The sequence below is a fragment of the Sebastes umbrosus genome, chromosome 6 (genome assembly GCF_015220745.1).
Source record: "Sebastes umbrosus isolate fSebUmb1 chromosome 6, fSebUmb1.pri, whole genome shotgun sequence".
Classification (NCBI taxonomy): Eukaryota; Metazoa; Chordata; class Actinopteri; order Perciformes; family Sebastidae; genus Sebastes; species Sebastes umbrosus.
In genome coordinates, this window is record NC_051274.1 from 14,962,867 (window position 1) to 14,987,717 (window position 24,851).

Here is a 24,851-nt window from a genome sequence, read left to right on the forward strand (position 1 = left end):
AAAGTCTGTAAAAGATGAATGTTTAAATAGTGTCCATGTAACAGTATCAAGCGTGGTCTTATTTTAATATTATGTATTGCTTATTGTAAAAGTACAATGTTCATATGTAATGCTATAATAGAGACATGGAGGACCGCATTGACACTGCTCCTGAGACGTCGTCGTCCCTCTGCAGAATATTGAAGTCCAGTTGGATAATAAGGTCAATAAAAGGGAACATTCCAACTTTCTGATCCCAGACAGGCCACAGTACGGTCTAATTATCCAGTTTAACGAACACCTCCCCTCCGCAGACTGAGTCAAAGGGATGTGGTCTCAGAGAGCATGACAGGATTAAGGCAGCCATGACATTACTTGGTTATTGGAGACTGCTGCTCTTCCCCCAGTGACCTCAGCAGCACTAGCTCCTCCTCTGTTGTCTTCTCTCAGTGCTTTTGCACACATGACCAAACTGAATAAACTGAGCTTGAGAATCGATCTGGTCGGAGAAGGGAAAAAGGCGGTATAGAGGAGGAGGCGACACAGAAGGTATCGTCTGTCCTCTTGCACAACACGTCCTCCCATGTGGCGGCGGGAGAGCAGGTTGTATTATTGGCCAAAGAAGAAGATCTTATCAGTGAGAAGGAGATAGACTTCAGGCAATGGCCTCATTTACTGGCATGCTCCATAACCAGCGTGTGTGTTACTGAGCGAACTGGCCAGCTTTAAGTTCATCTGAACGCCTGAAAGCTTATGTGAAATCCTGAAAGTAGGCTGCTGGCAACGAGCATCACAATTCACCCCTCAATTATTCATTCACACCGCGGACTGTTTACTCTCCACTCTGTCGGCCGCAAAATTAAAATAGTTTGTGATAACACTAACAGTGCAGTTGACCTTGAAAATGTGTGATTTCACTCTGGTTGTCAGCACAGAATAAAATATGTTTCACCCCCCCAGAGGAGCCATGAATCCTACCCCCCCCTGATGGATCTCATGTACAGTGTGTGCAGGCTCCTCGTCATGCTCCCTGACACACCATGCATTGACTATATTTGCGTGTGAAGCAGCCTGTCAGCCAGACCAATAGATCTCACATTCATGCAATGCAGCGAGAACGAATTGGTAATGTACAAACCCTGAGCTGCAGCGTGTAAAATGTAAGCCCCACCGCCTCAAAAAGCATGCAGCAGAAACTCCACCTGTTCTAACGCCAATGAACGCACATTTCCCTAAATGAGATTAGGTATTTTTTGATTCAGTCGAAAGTCTCGGTTGGCGGTCTGTTACTATTACTTTTGAAAAGGGCGATTTCTTTTGTCCAATTTGGGAGCCTTAGTTGATGTTAATGAACTCTGCGGCCTGTTTCTTCTCACTTGAATGGTGATTCAGATGCCTGGGAGTTCTGTGCTGAAAGCAAAAAAAGGCGAATCCTTCTTCTCCCTCCCTTTTCCCTTTCAGGGAGTAAGCCTGCGTTTGCTTGAAATGGAAATATTCACACACTGCCGATGTAAAGTGCATTGAAAATGAGAGGAGTGTGTGGGGAAAGTAGTTAAAGTTTGATTGGGCGTAACCTAGCCTGCACTCTCTTTAATGATGTCGGGAGTGTCCTCTGAAAACGAAAAAAAAGCTCCCTTCTCTATTCCATTCTTGCCCTCTCCTTCTCATGCCCATATTGTTGCTCCTTCTGCAGTGTTTTTCTTTACTGTGGCTCTCTCTGAGACAGCAGCCATCTTGCTGGTCACGACTGGCTGCTTTGGAATCCTCCACTGAGCCGTGTGACGTCGTTTGGGGCCGAGAGGTCCCAGGACGTTACCAAACCCTCCCCCTAAGGCACAGTCCTTTTAAAAAACATCTTTTAATCTGGTTTGCTAAATATTCCAATTCTCACACCCTCCTTCTCCCTCCGTCTCTTACTCCTTCACCCCCCTCCTCCTCCTCCTTTTCTTCACATGAGCAACACACACACACACACACACACACACACCGCCTCTGGTTCCTAGACAAGGAGATTTGACTTGCATGAGGTCTTTGGCCTATGCGTCTCTCCATTTACGGAGCTCTGAGTGTGTGTGTTTTGTGTCTCTATGTGCAGCGGGGTGTGCGCTGGTGTGTAAAGCGCATGCTAATGCGGGTTGGTCTTGGGTCCTCGGGATCAGACTGAAGATGACAATCCAGGGGGCACATTGTGTGGGCCAGCAAACTCAGCTCCACAGATGGGAGGGAGACAGAGAGCTGTAGACGGAGACAGAAGGCAGAGAGGGCCGACCATCCGCGGCCTCATTTCACTTTTAACTTCATTTTCGATTCGCACTCGTCCACAGATCCAGTAGCCACTATGAAACCAGCTTTTGTGAGTATTGATTCCCTTACAGGCAGCAGCTCCACTGGCGGCTCATTAATCTCGTCTACCTGCCACGAACGAATCGAACGGGAAAATAATTGATGCTTTCTAGCATTTCTTTGGATATTCTATTTCTTGTAAAGCCTGTTCGATTGCGCTGATTGCTAAATACAGCACAATTGAGTGTAGGGGGGAAAAAAAGCTCACATTGTCCTTCTACTTTTGATCGTGTTCTTTAAAAAGTTAATCCTCTGTGGCTTTTAAAAAAAATCTGCGGGCAATTCATGCAGCCATCTCTTTGTTCTTTTTTCCCCCCTTCTTGTTGCCATGTTCATGAACTCAGGATTTGGATTTTTATTTTTTTGCGAGGACAACAGTGGCTGTTTGTTACGGGGAAAGTCTCGTGTGTTTGACCTGCTGAGATCAAACCAAACTGTGGGTGTGTCGCGGCCCCGGTGCAACCAGCAGGGGGAATCTATTCTCTGATCCCAACCAGGGGGGAGAACACAGGAGAACCACAGAGGCATGCAGCCACGAGGTGTCCTGTCTGTTCAAACTTCTACAAAGGATTATTGGAAGATATATATATATATTTCTACATCCTTTGGGAAGGAGTTTCCAAAGTTTTTGGAGTTGTGTTGAAGGGACATTGTGCCTAAAAACACAAGCGTGACATTGGGCTATTTGAGGATGATGTTGATGGGATTGCTGACAGTGCTTTGTCCCGCCGTGGCATTGAGGTGTTGGCAACTACTTTGGACGGTGTGCTCCCCTTGATGCCATTCACTAGTCCATAGTTTTCATCCAACCCTTGCTTTGGTGCCAATTTGAGGCCGGTGGTCCAGGCACACTCTCTGCAGCAGCCTTTTGTTTCCCCCTGAACAAGCTCTGCCAGGCGTCCTTTAGCTCTCCCACCACCACCACCACCACCACACCTCCTCTCTGAGCTTTAGTTGTTTGAGGCTAATAATGAAAGAACATTTTATGCTTTCAAATCGCAGTAAAACAGCAGCCAAGCTGTTCTGCTCAGTCATCCTGGAGCAGCCGTCCCGCTGTGAGACGCATGATAAATGGGTTCATGTGTCTTTAATCTCCCCGACCGTCTCCCATCAACGCCAGCTCTTCAGCTGTTGACCTCCGCCGCTGCCGCTGACTCTTGACCCTCCTCATTGTATCTTGCAGCGAGTCCCCCACCTCACAATGGACGCCTCTCCATTCCAGGTCTCTGTATTGATTCGATCCCGCGGCACAAAAACACATTCCTCTCCATCTCCTCTATTAATCCTCACTGGCGCCGAGCTTCTCAGTCCTCGACCATGAAATCCAGAGGCTTTTTTTTTCTTGTTGTGGATGTGTTTTACCTTGAGGAAATCGCCGGGCCGTGTCCCCTGATAAGGATATATTTACCCAGCTCCAACAGTATATCACACCTGCCTTTCACGCTAGCTGCTTCTAAATCTCATTGGAGCAGCTAGTATTCCCCTTTCCCATTATACTGGACAAGTGATGCTGATACACCAAGGCTGAATGCAGCTGTGTGTTTGTTTTTTGCATCCCTACTTGCATTGTGTTTAAACGAAACGCTGACCTTACTCTGCGGTGCGAGCGTGTTTTAAAATACAACCGGTCGTTCTCATTTCTTTCTTCTTAAATACTGCAGCTGGAGGCGTTCGGAGAGGTACCCCCGAGGTCGTAGCAGATGCAGCAATGTGGAGGACAGAATATTACAACCTCTGCTTCAGTGTTTAAAAGTACACGCCTTGTCCCCTGCGAGCTAAAGAAATAACCTTGGCAGTTGAATTGTATGCCAGAGTGAGATCACAGCTCCTTATTTCCCCCCTTCGGCTCGTTGCTGAGAAGTGATGCCACTGGCGGGAGCGTTATCCTCCCTTCAGTACAGACCGTGGTCACTTTATGAGACCAGAGCGCTGCCCCCCCCCACCGTCCTCGTTATCAGAGGAGCTACAACAGCTCTGTGTATACGTGTGTGATTTTACATGTTAGACCCCTGATTAACACCAGTGTTCATCAGCAGCTTTCTAATTGGCTTCGTCCTGCTGAGGCCTAATAATTTAGGTTATTATACGGGAGCAACATGAACGTGCTGCACCTGCTCAGTACCAAACGTCAAACGGATACAATTAGCGACTAGCTGGTGAACATTTAGCAGCTGGAGAGCCAGATATTTTCCTCAGGAGTTGGAGGAGACCAAAATCTGAGTTAAAAGAGTGTGAATATTGGACTTACTTTCATCAGGTGGTCAGACACACGACTCCAAATGAACGATAATGTTGCTCCGTAACTGCTGGATGTGTAAATGAGCAACTCATTGCTAACAAGTTTGCCATATCAATTTAAAGGGATTGTTCGGGTGTTCTGAAGTGGGGTTTTATGAGGTACTTCTCCATAGTCAGTGTATTAGCTACAGTAGATGACGGTCGGCACACCCTCAGTTTGGAGAAACAGACAGGAATTACCGTCAGAAAGCAAAGCAATGTACTGCTGTGGACGGGGTCAGCAGCAAAACGTATTTTAGTCACCTAAAAGAAAGGCTCACCTTAAAAAAAATCAATATCAGTTTAAGTGTACTCTATATTTAGAATATTTTCACTGCTTTACCTTACTGTTTGACGGCTATACAGTCTATGTTTCCGACGGGGAACTGAAGCCGTTATCTATGCTCTCGCAAAGCAACCAGACTCCATTGGAAAAAACTGTAATTTTTCTTGGCAGAACGTGAGAGCTGCTGGTCTACCACTGCCTCTTTCGGTTAGTTAGTTTGTGTTATTGTATGACTTTGGTTAGTTTGGATTCACCAAAGTCACACAAAAGCAAAAATAAACGTAACTTAGATTTAAACCTACATGAGGACACCACCCGCTTGGTGTCAGCCATTATTCCTCAAATATTAAAGCCTCCCTTGTCATCCAGCTGTTTATCCTATATCTACCTAGTTTTAAGACAGTGAGAGTATACAAGTCTGGCTATGGAAAAATGACATGATACAACACAACGCATCCTCATACAACGTTTCGTATGATATCTTACAAAAAGTTATTCCTCATTTTTCGTGCTAACACGCGTGTCAATTTCCGCTCCAGTATTTTCAAAATAAACTTCTGTCTTCACAGGAAACAACTTGGTTGGGTTAGGAAAAGATTGTCTTGGTTAGATTTAGGCAACAAAACTAGTTGGGTTTAGGAAAAGATTGTGGTTTGTGTTAAAATAACTCTTTAAATGGTGTTACTTAAGTACGGAAGTTACATGTCAAATAAATCAATGTTGACTCCTGGCTTCACACAGGGTACACCGGCCTCCTGGGTGAAAGTCCAGTGTTTTTTGACCCACCTATCCACATTGACCTCATCTCTCAGTCTACGCGGCGTTTGTTTCTCTTTATACTTCCTGGTTCACAATTACGTGGATTAAATACAAATTGATTTTGTAGGATATGTCCAAATTACAGTCCACAATAAACATCTCATGTGCTTACTTTATATATGAGTATCTGCGCCTGCAATAGGAATTGTTATTATTTATGCTAATACTCCTCAAAAGTTTGTGGAGAATATTCTTCTTGATAAAACGGCTGACGCATGCAGAGACGCTCTCACACAAAGAGTAGCCACCTTATTTTCGCTGACTCATCAGGACCTTTGCTCAGGTAGGAGAGGTGCTGCCAATTCAGCATCAACATCGCTGTTTAATGACTGATGTAGGGAACATGCGGCGCCGATAGATGGAGGTTATTTGTCAAGCTTGTGTGACTGATCAACCATCTGGTCAGTACGCTGTATTCTAATCAACAGTATGGGGTAGGAACAGATGGATAACTACAATAATGTGATCCACCCACTGCCCTCCGTTTCCTCATTTCCTTACTCATGTGCTGAGGATTAATGTTGACTATGAAAATGATATATTGTACTGCAGAGTGTGATCTTCAGGTTCCACGATGGCTGATGATGGCTTCAATGATTTAAACATTACACACACATTGCTCATGCACTAGACATGTACAGTTTTCCATTTCAAGGTGTGTTCCAGTTACATCCAGTTTTAATGTTTTCTGTACCAACTGTGTAGAGGATCTTTGTATAAAACGGGATGTTTAAAATCCTGGGAATAGCTGGCACAGTGTAGGTATAGATGCACGGAAGAAAGGCAAAACAAAACCCTGAGTTTTCTCTTAGCAGACACCGACGACTTCTCCCACCACAAAACAACGAAGATCTAATTCCGTCAACAGCGTAAGACGTCCATCCTTCATATGAATATCTCCTGGTTCCTGTTGGGGGTTTGGCTCTGTCCTCTTTTGTAGAGCTAGATGGGATCCTTTTCAGCTTTCGTGTACCCTTTTTGCAATAAAATAATCTCAGGGAATATTCATTTCTTCCTCTTAGCAAGTCTAGACGCTCTAATTTACTGTTTACCATCTGGTCTGACAGAAAAGTTACATTTTATGTCTCTGACATTTAGATCCATTTAGATGCCATTTCACTACTAAGCATCCACGTACAGATTGATGATGAGAACCTCACAAATGTAGACTTCTGTCTCCTGATGGCGCTTTATTGCCTCACGTAATTATACTAATGGGGACATATAACCTGTCTCTGGGCTTTTAGTGCAGCAGCCAGGACAGTCGGCTCAGATGAAATATTTCCAGAAAGCTAGAATAAAGATAGCTATTTGCTCCATTTTTAAAATGAGTTGGAGTGACGGCACCGGACAGGTGTGACGGCAGCACCGTCAGTCTCTAGCTTTTCAGCTTTAGCTTGTCCATGCATGCATACTGTGGATTGGTTGAAAGGGGGAGCCATGTTTCTGTGCTCTGACAGGTGTAATATTGAGGCTCAATGGCTCTCTGCTGCTTCGATGCCCTTATGAATTTATTTGAAGGAATTTTTCTGATTGTGTGTGTGTCTACATGTGTATGACGCATGGCTATCAGTGACTATCAGTAATGCTCACATGCATTCTGTAGAGATGCATGAAATTATTGCAACAAAACATGGGAGTCTGGGCTTCTCTTTTCATTTTGAGTTATTTCTCTTTCTTCTCAGTCTCTCTGTGTATTTACATTTTATTAATTTGACTTCAAACAACAAAGAATCATTACAAGTGTTGTCGGAGCAAACATTATGACACATATAGTTTACGTATTTTCTCTGAGAGCTTTACAAATAGATGAAAAGCATATTTTTCTCACTCTCCAAAACTTTTTTCTCTTAGCTTGATTTGCCCTTGACTGAACATATGCTTTGTGATCATTTACATCAGATTGACTCTGTAAATCAGAATTGTTTTGGCCGCAGGCAGCAGATAAGACGCAGCTACCTGCAGCGTAGAGCCAATAGACATGACTGTAACGCTGAGGCCATAAATGAGATATAAACGCAATCAACAGTAGCGCTTAAGATGCCCTTCAAAATCTTTATTTATGTGTCCTCCATAAAACCACTGTGACTTGACTTCTCTCTCGCTAGAGGTACCCTTAACGCTATCATTTGCTTTTGCAGGGTGACTGTAACGTTTGCTGGTTTTAGTTTTTTTAAGGCATGGGGGCATTACTCTGTGTTGTTGCTGGTGAGAGGTGGAGGCTAAACTACAATGGCTCCTTCAGCGTCTCACTGTATCTCCTTCTGTTCCTGTCCTCAGATCGAGAAGATCATGACACTGATTGGTGCTGGCATCGATTTCTCCAGAGATCAGCAATATGCTACGCCAGGTAGAGTACAATCATCTTTGTCTTTTCATGCTTTGAATGAAATGTTGTATAGAGTTCAACACCTAGAAATTGAGTTTGTATTTTTCAAATTCAAAAAAGAATCATAGAGGAAAGCGGAGTTTGAGGGAAAAAAAGAGTGAACGATGTCATTTCTCTTTAGCTCTTAGTGCTGATTTGTAACTGTTTTTACTAACCTCTGTTTCATTATTGATCTTGTGAATCTTCACAGCCCTCCAGGTTTGAATGTTTAAACCCTTAATTTGTCATTGGGCAGATTCAGTGCATTTCCTCAAAACCCTTAAAGGTACATTGTGTAGGATTTAGGGGCCATCTAAGTGGCGTGGTTGCAGATTGCAACCAACTGAGTACCACTCTGCTCACTCCTCCCTTTCCAAGACTGTGGTAACCTGAGCCGCCGAGTTCAAAACCATGGTAACGCCATTTGCCTCACTGAGAGGCCATCCTTAACATAATAACACCACTATAGGAGCAACGGAAGTCAGACGGCGGCTGGAGGTACCACGGTTTTGCACTCTGCTAGTCACTTTACCGCAGTTCCACAAGTGTAGCAGAGAACTACGGTGGCCTTCAGGTAATGTAAAAACACAAAAGGCTCTCTTTAGAGCCAGTGTTTGGTTTGTCCGTTCTGTGAGATTGTTAAGGTTAGGCATTGGCCTTGAATAGTTAAGGTTAGGATATGTCGTCGGGCAGCGAGTCTCGCGAGAGTTTTTGCAAGTTTTTGCAGATCTCAGATCAGATTTTGCAATTTGTGAGTTACCTTCTAGACACGAACACTAAGATGACCCGCTCCCTATGTAGATATGAAGGGCTCATTCTAAGCTAACGAAAACACAACAATTCTTTTAGGTGATTATGCACTATATACACATTATATTCCATTACTGCTAAGATCCCCCGAAATGTTACACACTGTACCTTTAATCAGCCTCTCTAAGTATGTGATGCACATGGGTTTATTGTCACAGTAACTTTTATTTGTCTTGTATTAATACCTGCTTGGATTTGCTTTATAATCATCCTCCATGTTATATGATCCATATCGGTGCCCTCGAGGGAAATCAGGTGCCTGGGACACACAGTCAATGAAGGAGGCACTTGAAAACAAATTGCCATTCAGTTAGCAATAGCTCATTGGGTACAAAAGTGTAGTAGAGACTGTTGGTTTGTTTTGATAGAACAGATGAGGAGAGGAATCGACATTAGCAGCCTCGGAGAAAGGTACGAAAACACTTTTGAACAGCAGAGAATAGAGAGGAGACCCACGGGATTCCTTCTGCTTGTTCTTGTTTCGAGGCACTGGTCGCTCTCATGTGTGTGACACAAACCAGCTTGCTTTTAAAGGGATAGTTGGGGTGTTTTGAAGTGAGGTTATATGAGGTACTTACCCATCGTATTACCTACAGTAGATGATGGTCGGCACGCCTCCAGTTTGGGGGCGTCAGACAGCCCTTTCCGACGGGGAACTGAAGCTGCATCTATGATCTTACCAAAGCCGACAGACTCCATTGAAAAAAAAACAAATTTTAACTCACAGAACACGGGGTTTGCGGCTCTACCGCTGCCTCGATTGGTTAGTTTATTTGTGTTATTGTGTGACTTTGGAGAGGTAAAATTACTGTTTTTTTCAGTGGAGTCTGGTTGCTTTGGCGAGAGCATAGATAACGGCTTCAGTTCCCCGTAACTCCTGTCTGCGTCTCCAAACTGGGGGCGTGCCGACCGTCATCTACTGTAGCTGATACGCTGACTATGGAGAAGTACCTCAGACAACCCCACTTCAAAACACCCAAACTATCCCTTTAAGCACTGGCCTCTAAACCTACCTGGGAAGGTACCAGATGTATTTGAAATGCCTGAGAGACACTTTATTAGATCTAGCTCTCGTCTCTGTAAAGTAATGTCTCTGTGTTAAGGATTCTGTCGCTGCTCTCCTGTAATATTCTTTAGGCTTTTCAAAAGCCTGTCGTCAGCGTTGATGGATGGCGCCTGGGGACTGTCGCAGTAAACCCGAACAATTGACTCCTTCCCTTCAAGCTTTCACATTATGCATCACTCACCTCCAGCTCACACTTACACTGCCTCAGCCACATTTTAATATATCTAAGCAATGCAGCGGCTTGGCACAAAGTTGCCTGTCTTCTTATTATTTGAGCCTTCCTGTTTGTTATGCCCTGCACTGGAGTGAGCTGTTTAAATATTAACCAGCACGCATGTCGGGGGGGATGAGCTCATTTTTGCTTTGTAGACATGAGGAAAGCTGAGACCACTGCAGTGAAGGAGTTGGTGCCCCCATCACTTGCTGTCTGGCCTGAACATGAATCCACTGTATATGTGAGCCTCAATCTCAGAGACGCCACGTCTCAATGAAGCCGCTGTCAGGAGGTCATCAAGGGACTCGCCGGAGAAGAGGTGCTCTCTGTTTGATGCACTCCGCTCTGATTCAGCAGCCCAGTGTTTTTCTCCTCTCGGTGTTGACTGGAGAGCGGTGGTGTCTCTAGTCGAGCTGATTGGCTCGGCGCCTGCAGTCTCTTTTACTTTTACTGATTTACTTCTACATCAGAGAGAAAAAGAGATGATGGAGGAGGGTGAAGGAAGCCTAACGAGTGTGAGAAAAGAAAAATATACAAGAGCGACTGCAAGTAATGAGGGGTGGCGGCGGAGTCTGTAGCTGGAAACGGAGGCTTGCACTGACATAGAGTAGCCACCTGCAGTGTTAGAGAGAGAGAGAGGGAGGGAGGGAGGGGGAGAGTAGGCAATGAGGGGAGAGAGAGAGAGAGTTAAGGGAGGAGAGAGGAATTGCAGGCAGAGGAATTGTGAACAGCCAGGACAATAGACGGACGCCACCTCGGCATCTGTAGCTTTAGGTGATCCACTCCTCAGCCCAGAGTGGACTACAGAGGGTTTTTTTCTAGAAGTGGACTTGACCGCATCTCACAGACTGATGAGAGGCAGTTTTAGCACTCTCTTTCAGCTATTACTTAAGTGCTGTTTGAAGTGGCTGATTGGATCCTTGACTGGATTTTCTTTTTCTTTTTTTTCCTTGACACATTTCCAAGCTTCTGGAGTGACCAAAAAAATGGGAATTATGACGCGGGAATCTCCTCTAAAACAGGACTGGTTGTGCACCACGTTGAAGAGATGACGAGAGAAAAAGAAGCATTTAATATCATTTTAGGTTTTGATATGTTTGTTTGTTGTAAGTCGTCAGCTTTCTTAATGTGTTGCATAAGGTAATAAAAAGGTGATATGTAACTTTCCTATCAGCAGGAAAATGATTCACTCTGTTAACTTTTAACTGTGGTTGAGATGCAGTTATCCAGTTAAGAGTTAAAGGTAATATAAGTGTGTAATAACAGATTCTCGCCGTAGAAAGTGTGTGTTTTGTTGCTTTGAAAGTGAGTTAAATCATACCAGTGATATGTAGAGAGGAGTAGAGGGAATCATCTGTCCTTGTACAGGTTGGGATCCTCTCGGCTTCGGCTCCGGCTGCCGACAGACGTCAGTGTGGGTCTTTTTCTCAATCAATCTCTCAGCTCATTTTTGTGACACAGTTGTGTCTGTCTGTCCTGCCGCTTTCCTTGAAAGTGAACGCAGTCATGATCTCTGGTAGATTTCTGTCTGGACCATGCGTGGTGGATTATATCCTGAGAGTAGGCTGTGGGGCTGTGAATCAGAGGACAGCCTGTTTGGTATTAACTGACTAGTACAAGTTTCCAAAGAACTTTCCACGTGGCTGAAACATATTACCTCCCCTGGAGTGAGGTGTTTACCTCCCTCTGAGAACTGGAGCTTAGTTATATCAGCTGCAAGCTTTTATTTTTGGGACATTTTGACTTTTTTCCAAGTGGGATATGAACTGTTGATTTGAAATGTGTTAGCATGTTCCTCGCTGACTGTAATAGCTAGGAACTCAGTTTATATCAGCTGGTAGTCCACCAGCTGATAGCCCCTTCATCGCCTCCATCACCCCTGAGGTCAGGGGTACCTGAAGCCATCTTGGGTGACTACGGTTCAGCCCCCGCTACCCTGCGGGAGCTGACGCCCTGTCCACAGAGGACCCTGTCTCCTCCGCCCTCCTGCTGCTGGTGCGCTCGGCTCTGCTGGCCGAGAATGATGTGGCAATGCCACGTCTCATCCTCAGAGTGCCGCTGCTACCGACTCAAAGGTTTCTCCCTCCTGAAGCGCTTTCCCCTGTCAGCAGGTGCTGCGGGCCGGCTGCTGGACCAGCCCGTGGGGGACTGGCTGGAGCACGTGGGGCTGCCGCAGTACGAGAGCAAACTGCTCCTGAACGGTTTCGACGACCTGCACTACATGGTGAGTTCCTCACTTCTTTTATATTATGACCTTAATTGACCTTTAAGCAGTAGTAAGTACAATTGGAGCAAATATGATTAAAAAAAAAGTTATTTTTATAAAACGGTCACTATATCCTGACAGTAGTGCTTGAGACAGGTAATCTGAAAAAAATCATGTGCCTCTGTGTCCTCCGGTGCTCCTAATGGCATCTGCAAGATTTCACAGACCGGAGGAAAACAACCAATCAGAGCCGAGCTGGAGCCTGCCCGCTCTGAGTAGCTGTCAATCGACAATAGAAACGCTCTCTCTCTGAAATGAGATTTTTTAAAGCCTGAAAACAGAGCCATGAGGAGGTGCAGAAGTCTAGTTATCTCTCAGAGCACTTGATTTACAATATGCTGAAAGGTTATTAGGGAATTTTTGCCCAATGATGCCAAAAACATTCTGCCTACTGCAGGTTTAATGCTCTTGACTGTTGTATCCACTTCCTTTCTGCATGTCTCTCCTCACTTTTATGATCTTTCTCTTGTCTTTCACCACTTACCCCTACTTAACTCCACGTGTCTTTGTACATTAATCCAATTGACGCCACCCTCCATTAGCTGTGAGATGATCCCATTAGCTTCGTCTGAAGTTCAATTAGCTGGAATCCGGTAACGACCTCTTCCGCTCTATAAGGAGTCTGAGTTGTTTTTAAGCAGCTACAAGATGATATCATAGGAACTGTTTAGTCTGGGTGGATTCAACACATAATTCAATATCACAAGCTTTAGAAAATTCCCAATATCCAGTACGTGGATCAATGACAGAACCTCTCCTCTCAGCTCTAAGGCTGAGCATTCATTGATGTTTGCTAGATTCACACGTCCATTCAACCAGACAATATGCAGTTGGATCTGTGCTGTCAAATATTTAGTTTACGGTGAATTTTGATATCAATACACCCGCTTGCGTGTTGAATCAGGTTTACGCTGTGCTCTTAGGCTCTCAGACAGTCTGTCTCCGTCTCAGGAGGCCTCTCACTTCCAGTCAGCGGGCCGGCTGCCTGAGAAGGAGCTGACGCCCGGCCAGAACGGAGGAGCGTCTCAATGAGCAATGGGATGCTGTTGCCAAGCCGACAAGTTTATAGAGCCCACGGTGCGCGGCGCCACTATGAGTTGGCTCAGTTGCTTGTGTCAGTAATGAGGACTGATGGAGGAGAGGATGAGGGACCCAGCTGGTAGGCTGAGCCACTGGGTATGTTGAAAATGAGACGGCCTTCTTATTTGTCGAGATGAAAAACTCTTTCCTCCTCCATCAGGCCGGTCATACATCATACATGTGTTTGCTTGTTTTCATCCCATCCAAACGCCACACTTGATTTGATTTCACCGATCACGTGAATGGTCAGAAAACATGAATGTACATGCAGGCAGACAGCGAGTCTCCAACACTCACTTGTCTTCACATGTACAACTGTATGAATGAATGACGTTTTTATTATTCTTATCTTGTCTCATACAACTTACTCTATGCCCACACCACGTGGGCTTGCAAGACACCACAAATTCATACAAGCCAGATCTGAAAAAACTTCACAACTAAAGAAAAACAACTTAAAAAATCAAACATTTACTATATAATACTGATTCAATCAGACTTTTGAGACAGAGTTAAAGGGTAACTTCATTATTTTTCAATCCTATTTTCCCATGTTTTTGTGTCTAACTGACTAATAGGGATAACACTTTCTGAAATTGGTCCAGTATTGAGGGAGAGTGCTGTAGACAGCAGCTGCTCACGGGCTACAATATGGTGCTATTGGGGCAAGTTGGCACCATCATTTACGTCCACTAAAAGTGCTTGTTTTTGCCATGACAGGCTCTGATTGTTATTATAAGTGTCTGACAACATTATGGAAAGAGTCTCACTCAAGGAGAAGTCTAGTTCTGAAATCTGGCGAGGTGACGTGTTGCCGGAAGACAACGGAGGAATAGTGGAATACATCCAAGGTGGAAACGCTGCGAGTGCCACCCGGGCAGAGTTTGTTGTGTTGGAGTACAGAAAGTGTAGCTTAGTGTTATCTAACAGATTTACAATGTCATGGCTGAATATTTAGATGATTTTTACAATGTGGACGAGGTCTTTGAATTCGATGGCTGTCCGTATTTATTTGAGCCAGAGTCTACGGATATTCAGATTTCACCACTAGACTCCTCCTTAAGTGGGATTTGGACACAATATCAAACAGACCGGATCAAGTGAAAGGTACGAAAAATGTTTTATTTCTCTGTAGGGTCCTTTCCATAATGTTGTCAGACACTTATAATAACAATCTGAGTCTGTCAGTGGCAAAAACAAGCACTATTAGTGGACGTTAACGTTACATTGACGCTGCTCACTTGCCCTCGCAGCTCATTTCACTGCTGCAGGTTACAGCGCTCTCCCTCAATACTGGACCAATTTCAGAGACTGTTGTCCCCATTAGTCACTTAGACACAAACACATGGGAACATAGGGTTGAAGGTCCAGGTTGAAAAATACCAAAGTTACCCTTTAACTAACAAAATTGAACATCCATTCCAATTTTTGATCATCTCCATACCAGAATACGTTAGGATTTTGTTGAACCATTTCATGAAAAAAATTAACTCTTCATCATCATAGTTTGTACAACACAAAAGAAACAATCTTATAAAAGATACGATGGTACGTTAGACACTGTAGCTCTATTTCTATACACATTACTCAGCAATCCCAGTATTCAACTCTATACTGAATAAGTTAAGTTATCTTCCTTCCTTTTCTTTATGACCAGTAAATCTGTTGTCTGGTGTTGCTTTGTAAACGTGTTTTATAACTGCAAATTAACATCCACTTTAATGAGATACCTGTGTAGCTGGCAAGGTCATTTTAATTTACAAGGCACACTATCAAACAAAGCAGCATTTGTAACCTCAGCAGTCCGTATGTTACTCCTGATTCGGTCTCATAGTATTACCTACATATACCTCAGAGGAAAACCTATTATCCAGCAGCATGTTGTATCTTCAAAGGTATTTTCATGATCCGACAGATGTTTTCTGGCTGATAAAAATGTATTTTCGATAAAATATCCGCCCGGGGTGAAACCAATGTTCAAATCCCATATTTCCACAGACTATAAACTTATTAAATCAAGAGCAACTACCTCAAAAACCCCGACAACAGCAGTCACAAGCTGAACCCAACCCACACTGAAATGAATAAAATACAGAGTACAGTGTGACTTGTAAATATTGTAAAATAGGACTAGAGGCAGATTTTTGTCTTACTAAGCAATAGTGTTTCACTGATCTGGCATACTGTTCATAGCATTGCAAAGCTAGAAACTGTACATGGAAGACCAAAATAGATGTGACTGTTTCATACTCTTGGACTTATCCTACAGCTGTCTGGCTAATTACAGTATACACTGATACTTGCATGAATAATCTTTAATCTACTTTACATAACCTGAGAGTAGCAGAGCATTCCCCCATTTATCTGCCGTCTCACCCGGTGTCATCAACACCCATGTTTAATTCTGTTTCTGAAGCCTCTGATGTTCCTCCCTGGGTTTAATCTTCCTGCTGTCTTTTAGTCTTTCACACTCACATCGTCCTCAGCCCTCAGTACTCCATTTTTTTTCAAAGCAGAGAGCTGGAAATTGTACTATCTTTAAACACGGCTTACAGACCACCTGGCTTCCTGAAATCGCTGGAGGATTTAGAAAAAAAGCTGTAGGCTTTAAACGGCGTGTCCTTCTCTCAGTAAATGTTGACCTTTTTAAGAATCACAAATTCTTATTTGGAAATGAGAGTTACCCTCTGAGTCACCGCTTCTTTGCTAAAGTTTTTTAACGGCGTTAAATGTGCTCTTGTACATTAGAGTAAATAAAACAGGTTTCATTGTTGACACAGTTACCAGACGGATTTTTTTTTTTGTCTAATTTTATTAGTAGTACCAGACTTGAGAAACAGATTTATGGAGCCCCAAAATGTTCAATATTAAATAAATAAATGAGGAAGTAGGAAATACGTTATTGCATTAATACATTGTGTAAAACCAGTGGGCAAAACAGAAGTGAAGCCAATGCTGAAGTGCCTTAAACTTGCATTCTTTCTAATAGCCAGCAGGGGGCGACTCCTCTGGTTGCAAAAAGAAGTCTGATTGTATGGAAGTCTATGAGAAAATGAGCCTATACAGTTTACCTCAGTAAACATTGTAAACATGAGTTTATGGTCTCAATCGCTAGTTTCAAGTCTTCTTCAATACAGCATGATGTTCATTTAGTAAATTATGGTCCCATTTAGAGTCAAATAGACCATAAAGTAGGGTATGGTTTAGGGCATGGCTACCTTGTGATTGACAGGTCACTACCACAGTGTTGTCCATTATATTTTGTAACAATAAAATCACCTAAACTCCAATAAAACTCTGTTATTATAAAAATAAGAGTGATAACATAACATTTAATAATAATGAGGTTGCGTTTATTGATTTTAAAAAAATTATTATATCACAATTTATTGCTTTGTTTATATTTTTTTGCTTCATTAATTCATGTACTTATTTATTTCTTTATGTCTTATTGATTTATTTAATACTGATTGACACCAGTAGATCTGTTTTATATGGAACAAATCCATCCTGGTAATTACCAAACAGATCCAGTGTATCAGCTCTAAATAACACACAAACTCATACATACTCTTAGATATTACAGAGGTACACCATTGCTACAGAATCATGGCTGACTATGGCCGACCATGATATCTCCTCTGTAGTTGAGCTGTTACGAGAGACAGTCAGGAAGTCAAATCGTCAGATCTTTTTCATCACCAAATGGAAACATTTAGCACCAGCTGAGCAGCACGCTGTGCCCGTCTCTCTGTAGGCTTTTTTTAATCTTACCCAGGGGTGAGCATTGAAAAACAATGGCTGAGAAACAGTTTGTCCGCTGTGCGGCGAGATCACTAATTAAACAGTGTTTACTCTGCCAGTCAGACTGCTGTGATCTCTGTCTATCCTGCAGGCTCGCTGCAGAAGTGGATCAATAATAGCAGAGATTGTGTTGTGTTCGAGCACCGAAGCAGAGACGAGCTTCTTCTGAAACCAATTAGACGATTTTTATCGACTCTTGGAGCAAATGTACAGATGAAACAAGCTCTGCAGTGCGCGCCCGTGCTGCTCTCTGGCCCTCGCTGGTACCGACAAGTAATGCTTGTTGAAACGAATCAGCTCCTTTTTCAGCTTCTGGTGTCTGTGTCGTCGGCTGTGACAGGGTCAGCCAACGGAGCTCCAAGTTAGTTTGTATTCTGGGCGACTGTGTCGCCGATGCACTTCTGCAGGGACATCACTTTGTTTGAAGCCAGAATCCTTGGAGACAGCTCCAGAAGAACAACTTTACTTTGCGCTTCAAGTCACTGGAGGTGACTCAGGAAAGCAATAAGTTCTTAAGAAAGAGCCTGGTTTTAATCTAAAAGTTGCACGATGGCGAGAGAAACATCAGAAGACGCAACATCTGTTTGTCCTTCTGTGCCGCATCTGCTGTGTAATCTCAATTCAACTGTTTCACCCCCCTTTTTTCTGTCCTCTGCGCCATTGAATTAATGCAAAGCGGTATTTGTCGGAGCGAGTCAATGCCACCAAAGCCTGCAGACAAATTGGAAATTCAGTAATGGCTTCATGCATTAGAAGCTCAAGGATTGGGAATGGATTAATTGATTTTGCTGCCGGGGTAATGGTGCTGATGAATTATTGCCCATTTGACCGTTTGGAAAACATTTGTGAAGGAATTAGTTGGTTAATTTTAAAACCTGTTTTTATTAGTCTGTCACAGTTTCCTTTTGTCGCAGGCCTGTGTGTTCTTCTGACAGCCTGTTAAGGGGGACAAACAGTGACTTTCAGTGCTGTTGGCGAGCTGTCTGTCCTTTAGACGGGCAGAATGAGTGATCCGTGCCCTCGAGCCCCTGGCCTGAATTCAGAGTGCTTTTAGACCAGAGGGACCGCTGCGGCTGCTCTCTGGACGGGCCGAGGAGAGAGCAGCATTTTAATGAGAGGAAAAGGGGAAAACAGAGATGGATGGGCCGCACAAGCACACACACCAAACCAGCTCGCTCACATTACTCCAGGTCTATTCTCTTCTCCCGCGTTGTGCTGATGTCAGCTGAGACCTGCTGAGCCTGTGGTGAGGAAAAAGTGCAACCACATTAGTCACCGCCACGTCTCACAAGTCCCACTGTTTATGTTTCCAGAGTCTTTGTGTGGGGATAAACGGCTTATCAAGATGAAGCAGAGGTGAATGTAATATTTATGTTGCGGGAGATGAGAGTCTCATCAACTCCGCTACCTTTTCAAAGACAAGATGATCCCTTTCAGGTTTCTTTCACCTCACGAGGGTTCAGAATTAAAGTCCCTGCATTCAGTCGGGTTCAGTTCAGGTGGCAAAATGTGGATTAGGGCTGCTACTAACAATCATTTTTTATTATCAATTAATCTGCCTATTATGATTTGTTTTGTCCAGCCAACAGTCCAGAACCAAAATATATTCAGTTCACTGTCATATATGAAAAAAAAGGCAATGAATCCTCACATTTTAGAAGCTGAAACCAGATAATGTCAGATATTTTTGCTTGAAAAGATGTTATGGAGTGCTGCAGGGATGACACATTTTTGTAGGCCAACCAGGAAGTTAGCATGGTTCCCTCAATCAAAAAGCCAATTGGATTTTTCTATTGAATGTGAATTTATGGGTTTTTTGTGACATTGTATTAAAGGTAAATAACTGTCTAAAGGATGTGTGTAAAACACCTTGGAGGCGGTGTTTATTATATGGGGGAGGGAGTGTGGCAGCTGCCAATTCTCTGGTGCTTGCTGTTGTTTCCCTTTTCCCTGGTGTTTTTTTGGTTGAGTTGCTGAGTGATTAGAGGATTATTCAGTTCACCTGTTGCGCAGGGTGTGGGGACTGGCTCTTAAATGATAGTTGAGAGCAGCTTGGTGCATTCCCCTCTTGGCCAATCAGGGTGTAACGACGCCCTTTCTGTAGGGCTTAAAAGAGGAGGGAAACTGCACACCCAGGGTCATTCTGATCTCTCCTTCACTCAATGCAACATGTGTTATCAGCTTTACCAGAAACTCTGGTCTGTTTTGGGCCCTTTTGGGATTCTGTGATCTTTGTGTTTTGTTTGTTGAGAGTGTTGACTCTCCTAGTTGGGGAAACAAGTTAAGTGCCAACCAATTGGGTTACCTGCACTGGGACGTTTAGGTACTATTTGTGCAACGATCTGGCTTGCCTTACAATAGCCTAACGCCTGCAGGCTGTATTTTTGTATTCTATTCATTTGTTGATTTTCAATGAAACCCTTTATACCCATTTCTTTTAGTGTATTTTATTTGGGAAAACTTTAAAGGAGGGTAAAAGGAAAAACACAAACCAATATTTCAGTTTCCTTAATTGTTTGTTAATATAGAGGCATTTGTTCATTATTGAAGAGGCATTTGTTCATTATTATTATTAAGAAGGCATTTTATTTTATATTATTATGTGGATGGGAACTGTTTTTCAGTCTTCTGACTCAGTACCGCCACAGGATTATTGCAGAAAATAAGTTCTGTGGCAAACAAACGTTTATGATACTTCCACATTTTGTTCTGTAAGATAATCTTCACAAATGAACTCCACTTTTCAGATTTTTGAAGTGTGAATGCAATCACCAGAAGTAAAAAGCTAACGTTAGGCTATAAAAGAACTACACCACGATCGCATGAGCACAAGTATAAACAACAAGGCTGTAAAGGCGGACCAGTCGACGTGATGAAGTTTTGTAGACACTTGTTAGCAACCGCCTTTTTAAAGACACAAAGGCTTCAAAATTAAGTGAGGTGTTTACTGACGTATTTTATATCGTAGAACAAAACGTTGAAATCTCTTCAGCTTGTGTTAACCACAGACCTTATTTCAGGCTTCTGACTAAAAACCCATTGGCTTCCAGACGAGGGAACTCGTTTCCGGGTTTTAGGACTCATTCCCACTCTATTGGGAACTAGAGTGTGTACCATTAAGGCTGGTTCTTTACCACCTTTACCTTTTGGCCCGGGTTTGAGTCCGGCCCAGAGCTCTTTGCTACATATCATCCCCTCTCTCTCCCCTACCTTTCCTCTCTGTCTATCACCATCAAAATAAAGCAGAAATCCCCAAATGAAATCTTTAAAAAACGAAGAAAAATAGATAGAAAAGATAGAAAACAGTTTTAGATGTTGCGTCGATCAAGTAGTGGATTAATCAATTTATCTTTTCAGCGTTAATGTGGATTGAAATAAATCCTACAAATCAACTCCACTTCCAACACTGTATTATCTATCTATGTCCGTTAGGGCTGCAACTGAAGATTACTTTGTTGATTATTTTTAATCGTTTGGTCTAGAGAATATCAAAAAATTCTGAAAAAGGCTCACCACAATTTCCCTGAGCCCAAGGTGACATCTTAAAACTGCATCTTTTTTTTGTTTAACCAACAGTCCAAAACGTATAAATATTTAATATACAAAGATACAAGACAGAGAGAATGCTTTTTTTTGCTTGACAAAAGCCTTGAAGGGTAAATCAATTATTAAAATAGTTAGTGATTGATGTTTGTGTATCAACCGGTTGATCAATGAATGGACTAATCATTTCGGCACGTTATAATGTCAGTCTAACTAATTGCCCAATAGGCCTTTTTTCAGAACAGATGTTTTGTTCAGATAGCGTAATTGTCTTTTTTCCACACACAAAACATTTTAACGAGCCTCAATATCTGCAGTGAAAGAGGCCTTTTATCTCCTTGGCTTACCTCAGTGATGGATATCATAAACTGCATCTTATACTGTATCTCTATAAAGTTCAATAAACAGAAACACTTTGGGTGTAACGAAGCATAAAGCAGAACAGAAGACAGCTGCATTAAAACACATCTAGTTAACAGCGAAATCTGCAGAAAACAACTCAAGGAGCGGGAGCAGAGAGTGTCGGTTCAGTCTGTTATAGAGCTATATTTCCCCCACAGAGCCACTTATCAGTTAATCTCCAGTGGGACAGTAATGCAATGATCCATGCAGTGTGAAAGCGCTATTATCCATCCAGCTCCCCAAATAGTTTCAATCCTCAGCTGGAGAGGCAGCGAATGGCGTGTTGCTGCTCACAGATAATGGGCTTTAAGTTGTCCGTTTAGTGCAAAAGAGATGCGTCACGATGTCTTTTGGTCGATGTGATATCTAACTAGGGCCGCGTTTCACCACGTATGACCGACATTACTTCCCGTGAGAGCTCATGCTCTCGTTTTGCTCTTAACTAATCTTTCTTTCTTATGTTCTTCTTTCATTCTGTCTCTCTGCCTTTTAATTTGACTGTCCGTCTTTCTTTTTCTTTGTCTTTCACTCCTTTACGTTTTTCTTTTTGTCTGTCTTTAATTTCCTGTCTGTCTGTTTCTTTCTTTTAGTCTTTCTTTCTTTCTCAAAATTCCCACAGACAGGCTGATGCAAACTCTTAAAGGAACAGTGTGGTGTAACATTTCGGGGGATCTATTAGCAGAGATGGAATATAATATTCATAACTATGTTTTCATTAGTGTATAATCACCTGAAACTAAGAATTGATGTGTTTTCGTTAGCTTAGAATGAGCCCTTCATATCTACATAGGGAGCGGGTCTTCTTCATGGAGTCCACCATGGTGCTCCGCCATGTTTCCACAGTAGCCCAGAACGGACAAACCAAACACTGGCTCCAGAGAGAGCATTTCGCGTTTTACGTTACCTGAAGGCCACCGTAGTTCTCCGATACAAATACTTGACAAATCTCCCTTTAAGGTACATTTTGAACGGATAAAAAAAATGTATGATTCATTTGCATTTAATCGCAATTTTAACTACGGACAATCATGCGATTTAATCGCGAATAAATATTTGAATCGACTGACAGCCCTAACTTTAACACATGGGATGTAGTTGCTGACTCCTTCTATAGAAGTAACACAATCAACAAGATGAACCTGCTGACTTCTTACTGGTCATCTGAGTGCTAATGAATGACGTGCAGTGACGCTTTGATTCCCCTCCTCCCCCAGCCGCCATCAGTTACAGTCGACTATCGACGCTCTGGCGTTCTACCCCTCCATCTCATATCGCTGACCACTCTGCAGTCCTGACACTGATTTATCGCTCCTTCCTCCGTTATCCGTTACCTGCCGCCACACAGTCCCAAAGAGCAATACAGTGTGTGACCAAAGATGGGTTTGACCATCATTCACACACAAGCCTGTCAGCTCCCTCCCCCACACACCCACATCTCATTTAAGGGCTTATCGACGAGGCCCCCGTTCTACAGTCAGTAGGTCGGGTCCCAGGGAGAAGTTTGAAGATCTCACTCAAGAGTGATTGACCTTTTTTTCTGCAACGGTAGCATTACTTGTGATCAATACTCACCCTGCTGCATAGGCTCTTCTCATGGAGGATTCGTCTGCGTCTGTCTTTTAGATTTTCACAGATTATTTGAATGCTTTGCCTTTAAAAATTAAGGCTCATATCATTTAACAGAGATCCTCTTTTTGTTGTTTTTTTTCTTCTATAGGGGAGCAATGTAATGGAAGACCAGGACCTGAGAGAGATCGGGATCACAGACCCGAGCCACAGGAAGAAGATCCTGCATGCAGCGCGTTCGTTACCCAAGGTGACAAATCATTGATTATCCCTTCAATACTAATCTCAGCATAGTGAGACCTGATCTGATGTCTCACGTTGCTTCTGATGTCAGATCACAAGGTTCTTATCTCCCCTTAATGCTAAGGTAGTAGTGCAGTGGTGGAAACAATTCTGAGATACTTGTACTTTACTCAAGTATTTACATTTTAAGCTACTTTATACTTCTACTGCACTACATTTCAGAGGTAAATATTGTACTTGTTACTTCACTTTATTTGTCTAATAGATATAGTTACTGGTTACTATATGATGGGCTTATAGAATACCATGCAGTGTAAAAAGATTAAACCAATAGTTTGTGACCTCTTTTGCTTGTAACCCCTTACAAAGAACATAGTTGGGGCCATTTGTTACATTTAATATGTGTATTAGTTGTTCCACCAAAAAGTGATTTCTCCTCTAAACTTTTCAGATAGTTTCATTTAATAACTATTTATGCCCTATTGTCCTTCGAGGCCCATAAGAACAAAGAGTATCCAATATTTCACCAAAGCAACAGAAGATAAGAGAAAAGACCAAAGTATGAATACAAATGTGTGCTGCAGAACTTCTCTCCCATTAATCATCTCAAGACCCACACATTTATCTTGTGACCCTTTGGAAGGGCCCGGCCCCTAGGCTGAGAACCGCTGGACTGAACTACAGAACTTCATATAAAGTAGATAAACTAACTCCGCTTCGACCTGCCACAACAATAAAATGCCACGTATACACCGATGCATCAAAATTACCAATCTAATAATGTAATATATAATAATATATTAGTTTCATTAGAATGAGTGCTTTTACTTTTGATACTTAACCTCTTCCACTCCTTGAGGGCGCCGGCACCCTTGGCCGACTTTACTGTCTTTTTGTCTTTTGAATATTTCTGCATACTGGGGTCCCTAAACAATCTTGGAATTACATAAATTGGGTGTCACTGTAAAGCTGAGACTCTTGTGGATCCAATGAGCCCAACTGTATTCATGTTTGATGATGTTAGTCCCCATAGTAGCCATTTCATTGTAGTGAGACCATTTTTTGAAACTTGACCTCACTGTATAAAATGTCCTGTGGTGACCTCTAGGATAATCACAGCCTCATGAAACTTTACAGCCAAAAACTAGAGACCTAGAGCATTCAGAGGATTGGATGGCTTTCCTAGGTAGATTGACAATAAGGGGGTTTCTGAGCAGTTTCCTGAACAGAAGTGCTCGCCATCCAATCGCCGAAAAATGCAATTCTTGGAGAAATCTCCAGATGTCAAAGGTTTTTGATACCAAAACACAGCATGTTTTTTTCTATGGTGTTCCTCAAGGTCTTGGTGTCTCAATGTGGTATTTTGGAGGGATCATTGATTGTACTTTTAATTGAATGGGATTTTGAATGCAGGACTTTTACTTAATTGATTACAAAGGCGGCATATATAAGCCCAGACGTTGTCCCAAAGCCCTCCGAGCATCAGTGAATGATTTTCATCTTCTCCTCCAGGTGAAAGCTCTGGGCTGTGACGGCAGCAGCTCCCTCTCCTCTTGGCTGGAGAATCTGGGCCTTCACGAGTACTTACCCAACTTCCTGACCAGCGGCTACCGCACTCTGGACTGTGTCAAGAACCTGTGGGAGCTGGAGATTGTCAACGTGAGTCACACCGCGTACGCAGACTATGAGGAGTATCGGAGGGTGAAATTAGTTTTATGGAACGTTAAAGAAAATTCAGGATAAGGGACAAGTTTGACAAGTATACTCCAGCTTCAGGAAACTCAA

The 24,851-nt window shown here is 42.9% G+C and overlaps 1 protein-coding gene across 10 annotated transcripts in view; it reads left to right on the forward strand.

The window, feature by feature from the left end:
• LOC119489605 (ankyrin repeat and SAM domain-containing protein 1A) overlaps positions 1 to 24,851 on the forward strand; it is an 81,732-nt gene that overhangs the window by 46,981 nt on the left and 9,900 nt on the right. For 4 of the 10 annotated variants that reach the window (XM_037772271.1, XM_037772274.1, XM_037772277.1 and 1 more), the window contains 5 exons: positions 6,517 to 6,573; positions 7,985 to 8,054; positions 12,271 to 12,386; positions 22,975 to 23,073; positions 24,579 to 24,725. In XM_037772271.1, the coding sequence (XP_037628199.1) occupies positions 6,517 to 6,573; positions 7,985 to 8,054; positions 12,271 to 12,386; positions 22,975 to 23,073; positions 24,579 to 24,725 (489 nt within the window). The remainder of the gene's footprint in view (positions 1 to 6,516; positions 6,574 to 7,984; positions 8,055 to 12,270; positions 12,387 to 22,974; positions 23,074 to 24,578; positions 24,726 to 24,851) is intronic. The other 6 variants (XR_005207213.1, XM_037772272.1, XM_037772276.1 and 3 more) reach the window with 4 other exon arrangements.